At 49.3% G+C, this 13029-nt stretch overlaps 1 protein-coding gene across 1 annotated transcript in view; it reads right to left on the reverse strand.

Annotated features, from left to right (window-relative positions):
* Positions 1–13029, reverse strand: part of DAPK2 (death associated protein kinase 2) — a 110655-nt gene that overhangs the window by 17512 nt on the left and 80114 nt on the right. The window contains exon 6 of the mRNA XM_023729709.1: positions 474–603. Within this exon, the coding sequence (XP_023585477.1) occupies positions 474–603 (130 nt within the window). The remainder of the gene's footprint in view (positions 1–473; positions 604–13029) is intronic.

The following is a 13029-nucleotide window of genomic DNA, read 5'->3' on the forward strand; positions in this document are numbered from 1 at the left end:
TCAGCCCACAGGAATTTGAGGAGACCATGCCCTCCCTACATCTTCAAGACCATTCCAACTCCCAAAGGCAAGTGGGTGGATCTGGCATCTGGTAGATGACTTCCTTTTTCCTTTTCAGAAAATAAGGTTGAATTTAGGGGACTGTGAGGGGGTGAGGTGATTTTAAATCTTCAAAATAAGCTCATCTAAGAGCAGCGGGTGGGGCCAGCTTGAGGGGCTTTAATTCTGCAGAGGCCTCTAGGCACCACCTGGCCACCTTCTGGCCTGCTGGGCCCTGAGAGCCAGCACCTCGACCCTCACCTGGATGTCTTGCAGGGCATTTCCTTCCCCTCCATTTAAGTTCCTATGGGGCATCCCAGGGCATCATCTCCCAGCCCAGAGGCCATACCCCCAGACAAAGGGTTTGTTCCCAGGAGTCCTCTGCCTTTTGATCCCACACTCTCAGCTGGAAGACAAATAGGCCTAAAGCTCACCAACAAATTCCGGCGTCCCAAAAATGCTCTTAAACTCAACTCCATCTTCTATTTCATGAGCCAGGCCAAAGTCAATCAGCTTGATGTGTGGAATGGGAATATTCTTGTCTAACAACATAATGTTTTCTGGCTGGAGAACAAAAAAAAAAAAGGAAGGAAGAAAAGACGGTAATTACAGCCATGTTTTGTGCTTTTGCTCTGAGGTTTGGGGTGGGGTTTGGTGTCTTTTTTAGGTGACTAAAACAGTATAAACTCTTTCTTGTTTTTGTGTCCTCAGTCTCCCCCTGTGAACCGCAAAACAGGCCTAGTGCCAAGGGCAAGGCCTGGGTTTTACCAAACCTGCTGCTGACAGCAGAACTGGAGACTTTAGCTTTAATTCTCTTTCTATCTCTGAATGACAGATCTGCTTCCTGCAGTGCCTCTGTTGCTCCATCTGTCAAATGGGGACAATGAGATACTTGTAGTACTTCCTATAAACAAAACCACTGTCTCATGTAAGTGGGCTAGGGGCTGGGGTGATGCAGCTTAGCCGAGTTTACACTTATTGACCTTGCTCTTCCTGACCAGCCTTTTTTGCGGCTAGTTGACTTCCTCTTGACAGCACTGCCCTCCTCTAGACTAACTATATGGCCCACACTTCTCTGTGCTTAACTCATTTGACACTCAGCAGGACACAGGAAAAAATGCACCTGTTTCCAGAGAAAATACAAGTTTCCCAGGCTATCTCCAGCCCAGCAAACAGCTGCTGGGTCTGACACAACAATGTAGGTGTGTGCTGAGGGGCAGCCCTGCCCTGGGCTATAACGCAGGCTCCTGAGCCCCAGACTTCTCACTCCCACCCACCCGCTCTGAGTAGGAGGTAGATAAGCAGGTCCCTCTACGTCACCCTCTTTCCCCCCACTTCCCACAGTGACTGTCCTAGACCCATTCAAAACGGAATGACCTGAAAACATACATCTATGCAAAAACTTGCAACGCTATTTTCTGAGGTTGAGGCCAAGATCCAGAGTCTCTCACTGTGTGTGACTCCTACCCCAGAGCCCCTTCAACAGTACATCCTTAGTCTAGGGTCTGGAGGCCCTTATTAAGCTGAACCATAAAACTTTCTGAGTTCTGTCCCAAGAGTGGGTATTTTGGGTGACAAGAAAACATGGGGCACCACAATGGGATACCACTTCACACCCACTAGGATGGCTATAATCAAAAAGACAGAAATAACCAGTGTTGGCAAGGATGTGGAGAATTGGAACTTTCATATTCTGCTAGTGGTGTTGTAAAATGGTGCAGCTGCTTGGGAAAACAGGGTGTCAATTCCTCAAAGGGTTAAACAGGTAGTTACCATATGATCCAACAATTCCACTCCTAGGTATATACCCAAGAGAAACAAAAACATATATTCACAAAAAAACTTGTACACAAATGTTCATAGCAGTATTACTCATAATAGCCATAAAGTGGAAACAACTCAAATTAACGAATAAACAAACACAATGTGGTATATCCATGCAATGGAATATTCTTCTGCCATAAAAAAGGAATGAATTACTGATGCATGCTATTACAAGGATGAACGCTGAAAACATTATGCTAACGGAAAGAAGCCAGTCACAAGAGGCCACATATTGTATAACTCCATTTACATGAAATATCCAGAATAGGCAAATCCATAGAAACAGCAAATCAGTGGCTGCCTAGGGCTAGGGGGATGGGGAATGACTGCTAAACAGTATAGGGTTTCTTTTCGAGGTGATAAAAATGTTCTAAAACTGATTGTAGTGTTGGTTGCACAACTCTATAATCACTTTAATTGGGTGAATTGTATGATTTGCGTATTACATCTCAATAAAGTTGTTTAAAAATTAAACAAAGAAATGTTTTAAAAAGTTGAATATCCCTATTTCTCAAAGCATTGAAGAGTTTCCCACCTCTGCACCTTTGCTCACACCGTTTGCTCTCCCTGGAATGCCTTCTTCTCGATCTCTGCCTACTGAAAACCTGTTGTTGTTGACGATGGTGTTGTCAGCCACCATATGTTAGCCTAACTCAATCTATCTTGTCCCTGAAGCCTTTCTTCACCTGCCCTGAGCCCCAACCCAGAAACTGGAACTCAGAAGTGAACCTTCCTTCCCTCAATTCCCTTTGCACTTATTTGAGTTTTTCTTGTTGTGACATTTGTCATGCTCCCTGTCATGGATTATATTGTGTCCCCCAAAAAATGTGTGTATCAATTTGGCTAGGCCATGATTCCCAGTGTTGTGTGGTTGCCCTCCATTTTGTGATTGTAATTTTACATTAAAGAGGATTAGGGTGGGATTGTGACACCACCCTTACCCAGGTCACATCCCTGATCCAATGAACAGGGAGTTTCCCTGGAGTGTGGCCTGCACCACCTTTTATCTCTTGTAAAAGATAAAAGGAAAGGGAAGCAAGTGGAGAATTGGGGACCTCATACCACGAAGAAAGCAGTGCCAGGAGCAGAGCGTGTCCTTTGGACCTGGGGTCCCTGCGCAGAGAAGCTCCTAGTCCGGGGGAACACTGATGAGAAGAGGGCCGACAGAGAGAGAAAGCCTTCCCCTGGAGATGATGTCCTGAATTTGGACTTGAAGCCTAGTAGACTGTGAGGAAATAAACTTCTCTTTGTTAAAGCCATCCACTTGTGGTATTTCTGTTAGAGCAGCACTGGATGACTAAGACACTCCCCCTTGGCCATCAGTCCTTTGCTGCCTTTGTCCCAGCTCCTGGCCAGAGCCCACACTGGAGGGAGGCCTCAGGGCTTTGCGTCCTGGCCCTGCAGAGCCGAGCACCGAGACTGGCACCTTGAAGGTGGCAGCCACCATTCACTGAACTGATTCTGAATCTGGAGTGAAGACTCACCTTAGATGCCCCCACCCCAGACTTCCAGGCTCCCTGAAGTCTATGTGACCTCATGACACAGCCACTGGAAACTTTCACTTAGAACTGGCTAAGGTCCCCCTTTTTATTTCCTTTAAAAAAAAAAAATCAATAAGGCATTTCCTTCCGCATTTTTAAAGTTTGTTTACTCTTCTTCCTCTCTGGAGATTTCTCTCAACCTTATTTGGAAAATGTGTCAAAGTCCTTTCCCAAGGCAGAGTAGATTCTTAGGCTTTGCAGAAAGAGGGAGGGGCGAGGGCAGGGGGAGGTGAGGAGACAGGACCAAGGCAGGTGGCTAACTCCAGAGCCTCTAATCTAGCCCCTCAGTGGCTGCCCATGGGCCCCAAGTGCCCCTGCCATGAGCTGCACCTGCCCACCACCCACCACCTCCCTGGCGGGTAGCTTCTCCTCCCTCCGTTCCACACACATCCCTCAGGCCACCTTTTTAGGGACTTCTTCTCTCCTCCAGAGGAAAGACCCAAGGATTCTCTCTGGAGCCAAGGGCACAGGGCACGGGTCTTCCCCAACACCACAGTGTGCCCAGGACCCAGGCCGCCATCACACAACACACACTGAATGGGGGTGGGAGCCGCAGAGGACAGAGGTGGACACGTTGGACCTGGTGATCCCCAGGGTACGAGGCAGCAGGGATAAGGGGTGCGGGAGGGGTGAAAAGATCATTGCCTCACATCCTCTCACCTCTGGGCCCACAGTCCAGGGAAATGACTTCTCCACTGCCTTGTGCGAAGCTGAGGGCAAGGCCAGGTTTTCTCACCTTAGTTCTGTCTGTCCCCAGACCCATCCCAAGATGGCAACTTCTCCTCTGGAAAAGCAGGTGGCTTCTCCCCTGCTTGGCATGCTTGGCACACGCTCCCCGTACTTCATCTGACCCATACCTAGATAATACCTATTTATATCTCAGTAAAGATAGTGCTTCCTCCCAAAGGCCTTCCATGACCCCTCCCCCCACCTCCCAGCTTCCCCAAACACCCAGCACTTTCCCTATTGCAGTGTTTCTTACACTCTGGAGTTTGTCGGCTTACTTATCTGTCTCCCCCACTGGACTGGAGCTTCCTGAGTGTCTTGTCCCTATCATTTCCCCCAGAGCCTGGTAGAGAGCCTGGCACACCCCAGGTGCTCAGTAAATGTTCCAAGTGCAGACAGGTACCATTTATTAAGCCCCTATAATGTGCAGGGCCCAGTGCTAACCAAGTACATGACACGCTTTATACCTCATATACATACTCTCTCAACTTCCTTATGTGGTAGGTGTTGCTGCCACCGTTTTTCAGAAAAAGAAACTGAGACTGAAACCGTAGGGATTTTACCCTTTATCTGTTGGACTCCAAAGCTTGTGTTCCTCACCACCGGTCTAAATGATCCCCCTTCCCTGCTTCTCAAGGGCCTTGTGAGTCTCTCCCTGGGAGAGGCAGGAATGCCGCTTGGGCCTGGCGACCCAGGGCCACCTCAGGCCCTGCTACTTTCCTCCTCTGGCATCTTCTTCAGAGGCATGGGGGGCACGGGAGACAGACAGGAGCACTTGGCCCCGGGCGCAAGTCCAAGGGGGTGCCAGACGAGGCACGGAATAACATTCTGAGGCGCCACAAATATGAAAGGCGCCTGACTGAGGTAGCTGGACAAGAGGGAGGAAGGCGTTTCTGCTGAAGTGTTACCACTATCAACGTCTATTCATCTTGAAATGGGTGGGGGAGGGTGCTTGTTACCCTCACTACACCCCTGATCTTCTTCCCACCCCAGTCTGCCTTTTCTTCCAATGATGCCTTCACCTCAGCAGGTCAGTGAGCCCCGAGCCCTGCCCTGGCTCACCCTGTGCTGTGGGCAGAGACTCTGTAAGGTACCTCAGGGTCCACTGCCCAGTTCCTCATTTCAGTTCGGAAAACTGAGGCCCTGGCAGGGAGGAGACCCAAGGTGGGTTGGGATAAATCAGGATGCAGCCTCGGGGTTTGGGCTGGGAGGCAGAGGTCAGGACCTAGCTTCTTGTCCCTGTCTTGCAGCTCACTGGCTGGGCCATTCGGACCAGAGGCCCCTGCAGCCTCAGACCTGTTTGAGGCTGTGGCCAACATTGGGAGTAAGCAGAACCCTGTCACCAGAGCACCCTGACACCAAAAGACGTTTCCTGCTTTCTCCCCAAGCCACCAATATCTAGTCCAGATTTCAGTGGTTCCAGGCTGACCAGGAGATTCAGACCCCATTTCTGCAGCTGCCCTGCTTTCAGAAAGACTTCCGTCTCACTATCCCAGCCTCCACTACCAGCCTGATGATGCCCAGGAGGCAGAGCAGGAACTTACATCTGCCACCTGTTAACCCAGCCAAGCTCGTGCTCTATGTGTTCACCACGAAGTCCTCGGGCCACCCTGGCTGGTACTCCTCTCATCCCTACCTCACACATGAGGAAACTGAGGCTCAGATTTGCCCAAGGTCCAATAGCTCGTAACAGCAGTCAGGGGTGGGCTCCCTGGGCAGCTCAGCCCGTTATCTCCGTCACATCACCCAGCCTGCTTAAACACCTCCAGCCGACCCACTGAGCGTGGGAAAAAGCCTGACGCCCTATAGCCTAATATGTGAGGCATTTGAGGCTTTGCCCCAGCTGCCCCAAGATACCTTTGCGGCCTCACTGTGTATCGCCTGCCTTACCTGCCCTCTAGCCCTCGGGACAGGTATTTCCACCCCCAGAATGACGTCTCATTTCCATTCTTTGCCTTGGCTGTTCCCTTGCCTGGAAAGCGTTTCTTACTCCTCTGCACGCTTTCAAAGCCCACCGCCGGCTCCTCCCCCCCCCGTGTCCTTTCACTCCCTTACTCTTCAATGAAGCTTTCCCTGACCTTGTGATCTAAGCCCCTGAGCACTGCCGACGGTTACCGTAGGCTCGCTCTCACACTGTGACGCAGCTCTCACACTGTGACGCAGCTTTCCTGGGAAAACTTGGATCTAGGTGCCAGTTTTGAGCTTCCTGGCACCCCCTATGGTATCCTGCATGCCCGATTAATTTTGCCGAAATGAACTGGAAAAAACGGGATGGATTCTGCAGTGATGGGGACTTGCAGGGAAGCCCCTCCCTAGAGCCCGCGTTCCTTCCCTTTCTGCCCCTTGCAGGCCTCCCACCACCACTAGGGGCGCCAGAGCGCACTTCTCTCCCTAGAGCTGCTGTTAAAAAAACAAAAAACCCAAACCCGTTGCCATCGAGTTGATTCCGACTCATAGCGACCCTATAGGACAAAGCAGAACTGCCCCATACGGTTTCCAAGGAGCGCCTGGTGGATTCAAACTGCCAACTTTTTGGTTAGCAGCCGTAGCTCTTAACCACTACGCCACGAGGGTTTCCAGAGCTGCTACAGAGCAGGGTAAGGAGCCCTGGTGGCCCAGTGGTTAAAGCGCTCAGCTACCAATCAAAAGATCCCCGGTTCAAACCCACCAGCGGCTCAGCGGGAGAAAGATGTGGCAGTCTGCTTCCATAAAGATCACAGCCTTGGAAACCCTAAAGGGCAGTTCTACACTGTCCTATAGGGTCGCTATGAGTCAGAATTGACTCAACGGCAGTGGATCTGGTTTTTTGGTTTTATAGAGCAGGGTCAGGAAGGGCCTGGAAGGGTAGCCTGAGATGCCAGCAAGACAGCAGTTCCCCAGGGCTTTTGTCTAAGGTTCTCTGCTTCCCCCCTCCCCAAATAGGGCAGGGTGGTGACAGATTGCCCAGGCCTGGTTATTGGGAAACTCCAGTTCAAGGCCATGTGAGCTTAAGCAGGCTACTTCTCTCTCTGGGCCTCAGCGACGCCCCTGCCCCCTCAACTAAATTGGATACCTGTGACACCCAAAGCCCCTTTGAGCTCTAGGTTTTGTGATTTTAAGGTGGCATGACCTCCCAAGCTATCTGGGTGTCATAGATTGAACTGTGTCCCCAAAAAATATCTGTCAACTTGGCTAGGTCATGATTCCCAGTATTACACGATTGTCTACCATTTTGTCATCTGATGTGATTTCCTTATGTGTTGTGAATCATATCACTATGATGTAATGAGATGGATTAGTGGCAGTTATATTGATGGGATCTACAAGATTAGATAGTGTCTTAAGCGAATCTCTTTTGAGATACAAAAGAGAGAAACAAGCAGAGAGACATGAGGACCTCATACCACCAAGAAAGCAGTGCTGGGAGCAGAGCACATCCTTTGGACCTGAGGTTCCTGTGCTGAGATGCTCCCAGACCACGGAAAGACTGATGACAAGGACCTTCCTCCAGAGTGGACACAGAAAGCCTTCCCCTGGAGCCAGTGCCCCGAACTCTGACTTCTAGCCTACTAGACTGTGAGAGAATAAATTTCTGTTTGTTAAAGCCATCCTTTGTGGTATTTCTGTTATAGCAGCACTAGATGACTAAGAAACTGGGCAAATTCCCACTGCTCTGGGCCCCAAGACAGGCCATGTAGAGGCTCAGGACCCCTCTACCAGCACAGGAAGGAAGAACGAGGCTGCTGGCCACTGGCAGCTGGGCTCAAGCCAGTCTGCCCTCTAGGGTAGTACGATCCTATCCACATACCCCAGCTCCTGTCATTCTCTGCCAGCTTTATTTACTTCAGCCAAATAATTCACCCACACACCTGACGTCACCTCCAAAGCACGGCTGGAAGAAGGGATCACATTCCCTTAGGTGTCGCCACTGCCCAGTCCTGAGCCCTCAGAGCTGTCACCAGGAGATGGGACTGACCCCTGCCTGCCAAAACAAACCACCCAGCTCAGCCCGCCAGGTTCATGACTCCATAGATCTGCCCAGATGTGCCTAATGTGGTGCCAACTGGAAGCTGGTCCTACAGCCAGGACCCATGTTGATGGGTTATCCCCACAGACTGGGCACAGCATGTGGGGAGTCCCCGCAGGATGAAGGCACCCTCGGGGGGGCTACATAGCAAAGTGCAAAAGGCGAGGGCTTACAGTCAGGCAGGTCCGGATTCAAATCCCAGCTTTGCCACTCACAACCTGGGTGAGACCTGGGCAAAGTCGATGGGCCTCTCATCTGTGAAATGGGGACAACGCCTACCATGGCATAGGATTGTTCTGGGGATTCAGAGAGATGACGCATGGAAAGAGCAGTGCCCGCAGAGATTTTGGAGAAGGGCAGCTATGTTTGTTCACCCTTTTCAGGGGTGCGGGCATTGACAAACTGCCCAAGGTCACTGAGCAAAGAGAAGAGCCAAGACTGGAACCCGAGTCAGCTGACCACAGCCCCGTGCTCTTTCTCACACCGCCTGCTGCTGGGTAAGGCCGTTCAGCTCAGCAGAGCAGGGGCCCGGCCAGGTCTGTGCGATGGGACAAGGAAGCTGCTTATGACCCTTCACTGGAAATGCCAAGCACAGCCCCAGATTACTCAGGCAGTGCTGGGCAACCGAGAAAGCAAGGCCGCTCACTGTCTGGCCTCTGTGGGCAGGTTTCCAGGGTGCTGTGGTTTCCTCTACTTCCAGGACGCTGTAGATGGGTCCACAGGCAGCCCTCTCCACAAAACTCCGCCTGGCATTCAAGGCCCTTCTGCTCCCCGCTCCCACCTCTTGCCACCTCCAAAGAAGTCAAAATTTAGCCGGTGCCCAGAGTTTGGGAAACCAGTGCTAAAGACCCTGTCATTAGACAGACACAGGTCTGTATCCCAATTCTGCCCCATGCTAGCTGTGTGACCTTGGCAAGTCAGTCACCTCTCTAAGCCTTGGGCCCCTCATCTGCAGAATGGGAATATTAATATCGGAAGGGGTTCTGAGGAGGCACAATGCAGCCCTAGGCAACCTCCCAGTTTCTATAAAATGGGTATAATGACAGAACCTCTCTCATAGGGTTGTTGTGTGGATAAAATGAGTAAATACATGCAAAGCACTTAGAGCAGAGCCTGTGCCTAGTAAATGCCCAATAAATGTTGGCTCCCATTAGTATTACACCATCGCTGCCACCACAATAATCAGCCTGTGTATAGCACTACCCTGTTTACAAAATACTTTCACCTACAGAGTCTATGAGAACCAGGGGCATGCTGGAGTTGGACCTTACTGGCCTATAAGAGCTAGTTATTAAATCTGCAGAAATTTTATGAGCCAGTTGTTAAACACAGCCATTATTAAAAATTAAATTATATAAACTTATCTTTAAATAAATCATATTAAAAAAAGGTAATAAATACTTTTTTAACTATTATCTATGCTCTTGAAATTGAAAATACAACTGTACGTATATTTGGGAAATACTATATAATGGTGTGCTACTGCACATCTCTTTTCCCAACTCCACAGTCAGTGACTTCAAGTAGGTAGCTTGAATTCAGTCATGGTGGGTATATTTACACCATGGAAATTGGCAGACAATACAAATCAGGATTTAACATATTGTTTTCTTTATTTTAGACTTAAGAAAGTTGTGGAGAAGATGCTATTAATGCAGATTAAACTTAAATGGGTGTCGTGTCTGTGGTCTTTACTTCGTGAATAGCACAGAACATTGAGGAAATATTCTTCCAGGATTCGAAAACTATTGTCTGATTCAGTAGTCACTCATGTTCATTGGTGAAAGAGTAAAATTCCAATGTACACTTTCATTGTTTCCTTTTCGTCTTACTTGTTAACATAAACAAAATTATCAGACAAAATTCTTGTCAGAGCTACACTCCACTCATGCATCAACTGCATCCATAGGTTGGCTACTGATAGGAGAATCTGGCAAACCAGGGAAGTGTTCCGTGAAAATCAATCAGCTCTATGAAATTTACAATGAAGAGTGTTGTATATTTTATTTTCTGTAAATTGTTATGTTACACACCTTTTTATTGGTAAAATGTATAATAAACGTATGTACTTATGTGATCTCATGTAAGCTACTTCTCTGAATCTCAACTGTCTTATGTGTAAAAAAGTGACAATAGTTTGTACCTCAGTGGGTGATGATGAGGATCAAATGAGAGAATACATGCATAAGCACCTTTCATACTAGAAAGTACCATACACATTTAAAATATTGTCAGTGTCATCTATGAAAGCTTGATGAGCAGACCCCATCACACCATGAACATACAGACAGCTCAAAGGATGACTTTGGGCATAGAGGAATTTGGATTTTTGGAGTATCTTGCTCAGGAATTCACGCCTCTTAATGATGCTGTTAAAGAGCCCCCTCAGAGTTCTGGGTTCTTGGCTGTATAAAATTGCATTCAGTTTTCACGACTTGTTTCTGCTTAAAATACCAGTCAGATCCAAGGACTACCTTTCATTTCTTAATTCTCAAGTTGGATCAAGTTAGGGCAGGAATGGCGGGGGGAGGGGAGATCACACCCACGCTCAGGCTGGAAATTCTCAACTCCAAAATAAACACAAAAACATCCTCCACAAGGCCTTTACTTGGTCGGGAGTCATGTGCCAGGGTGAGCTTACTGGGTGGTACTGAGTGAGGCCCATTTCCTGGTGATCCATCGTGTGGAAGGCACATCTGAGCTACCTGGTACTAAGGGGGCACCCAGCCCCACCAGTGTCCCTTCCAGCTATGTAAAAACAGGGCAACATCGTCTAGCCTCACCACCCTCACCTACCACATCAACAGGACTTTCTGTGGTGCAAGTTACAGCACACACGGGGGTGGTCTCCAGTCTGCAGAGGCAGAGAGCGTATCCCTTGGAAGGGAGTGAGTGTGAGTGAGAGTCATAGTACCCGTCTATCTCAGGTGACATCTCCGCTGAGTCTCATTGTGGCCAAAGTCCCAGTAGACAGTGGGCACCTGGAAGGCAACTACCATATCTATTTGATGCTTGTCACTCTACCCCATGGTATACAGTAGGCCATCAATAAATGTTCATGTCATAGAATTTGAACTGAAATCTGCCTACAACCTCTTTTGCATTTTCCAGGTGAGACTTGAAAGGACCTTAGGCAGCCAGCTATGAATCTGGTCTTCACTCAGTCATTCATTCATCCATTCACTCATTCATTCAACACCAAGTGACTTACCACCTGTTGGACACTGTGCTAAACACAAGCAGCAGAAAGCGACTTACAGTGGTAAATGCTGTCTGCAGAAGTTTATACAAAGTACAACAGAGGCACAAAGGCAAGTTAGTTCTTCGTTATGCTATTAGGTGACAGGGGTGGGAAAGGCTTCCCAGAGGACATAATGGCATTTCAGCTGGGCTTCACAGGATAAGCAGGAGTCCACGGACAGAGAAAAGGAAGAGCAGCAGCACTCCGGACTGGGGACAGCACGAACAGAGGGGTCGAGAGACCAGAATGTGAATCAGTCATCTCGTTGCCTGGGGCTAGTGTTCTGGAGTGGGGAGGGGTGGATGAGGCCAGAAGTAGGGCTAGAGCAGCTCCAGAAAGGCCTGGATGCCACACTGAGAATGGGTTCGTTTATCCTAAGGGGAACAAGGATCCATGAAAGATTTTCAGACAAGAGCATGCCATGATCTGTTTCAGCCAGACTGCTTGTTTGACACTCATTTGTCCATTCTTCTGTTCTCTGCCACAAGGCTGGGCTCCTGTCGTGGGCAGAGACACAGCCTCACCATCCCAGCACAAAGTCTGAACACAAGAGGAGCTCAGCAAACAGCAGCCTGAGACAGGTCTTCAAATTCCAAAAGCAGGGCCAGTGGAGCCTCCCCAGCTGCCTGCTCCTTCAAGCTGGAAGGTGGGTGTGGAGAACAGATCATGGGTGGGGGCTCAGAGACAACGTGGTGACTGCATTCCTGGGGCAGCGACGCTAGCCTGACGTCCGTGGTGAGAAGTAACAGAATACCAGCAGGAGAGGAAAGCAGAGGCCCCTCACGGAGAAGGAAAACCAAGAAGAAAAATGTGAATTTTACATGGTGGGAAACAACGCCAGCCAGGAAGTCCGCTCGAAACTTCTGGCTGGACTGTCTTCAAAATTCCCCTCCAGCTGGTGGCAAGTTCCAGCCAGGGGGATGCATATCCGCATTCTGGCTTCAGGAAGTGTCTACCCCATGGTGAAGTAATCCCTGAGTTCCAGCTACTCATCACTTCCTGACGTTGTCCAGCTAGGCCTGGGCCAAGAGACTCACAGGTGGGGAAGCCAGAAGGCTGAGTCCACACAGCTCCAAGGCTACCTGGCGGTGGGTGGGGGTTAGCAGCATCCTCACCCTCTGCAAATCTAGAGGAAATCTAGACTGTCTCCAGGTTGTGAGACATGTCCACATGGAGACAGGAGCCAGACATGAGCCACCACCAGCAGCCCCACCTAGCAACCAAGCTCAGCTCTTTGCTGAGCAATTTAGCAGGTCTGTTTTCCTCATCCGTCAGGACCCAAAACACGGTAACAAAAGCTGTGTTTTCTTTTCCTCTATTCTGGGCAGGGAAATAAAAATCACAGCTATTACAGCTCACCAATTCAGTATACAGCACCTAAGACCTCTCTCTAATCTTTACAACACTGCCAGGTAGGTGTGATTATTATTATTTGCATCGAGGCTGCAAAAGTGAGGTTCAGTCTTATCCCAGTACATGAAATCCTATGGTAGAAGGTGGATCCAACCCCAATTTGACCAACTCCAAGCCAGTGCTCACCCACCACAGTGAGCGGCCGTTGAAACAAACGAAACAACGACAACCTGCTGGAGTCTTCCTGGGACTCCGGCAACTCCTCGCACCTTTACCAGGCCCATTCAAGACAAGACAAC

Source organism: Trichechus manatus, unplaced genomic scaffold (assembly GCF_000243295.1).
Source record: "Trichechus manatus latirostris isolate Lorelei unplaced genomic scaffold, TriManLat1.0 scaffold00030, whole genome shotgun sequence".
NCBI lineage: Eukaryota > Metazoa > Chordata > Mammalia > Sirenia > Trichechidae > Trichechus > Trichechus manatus.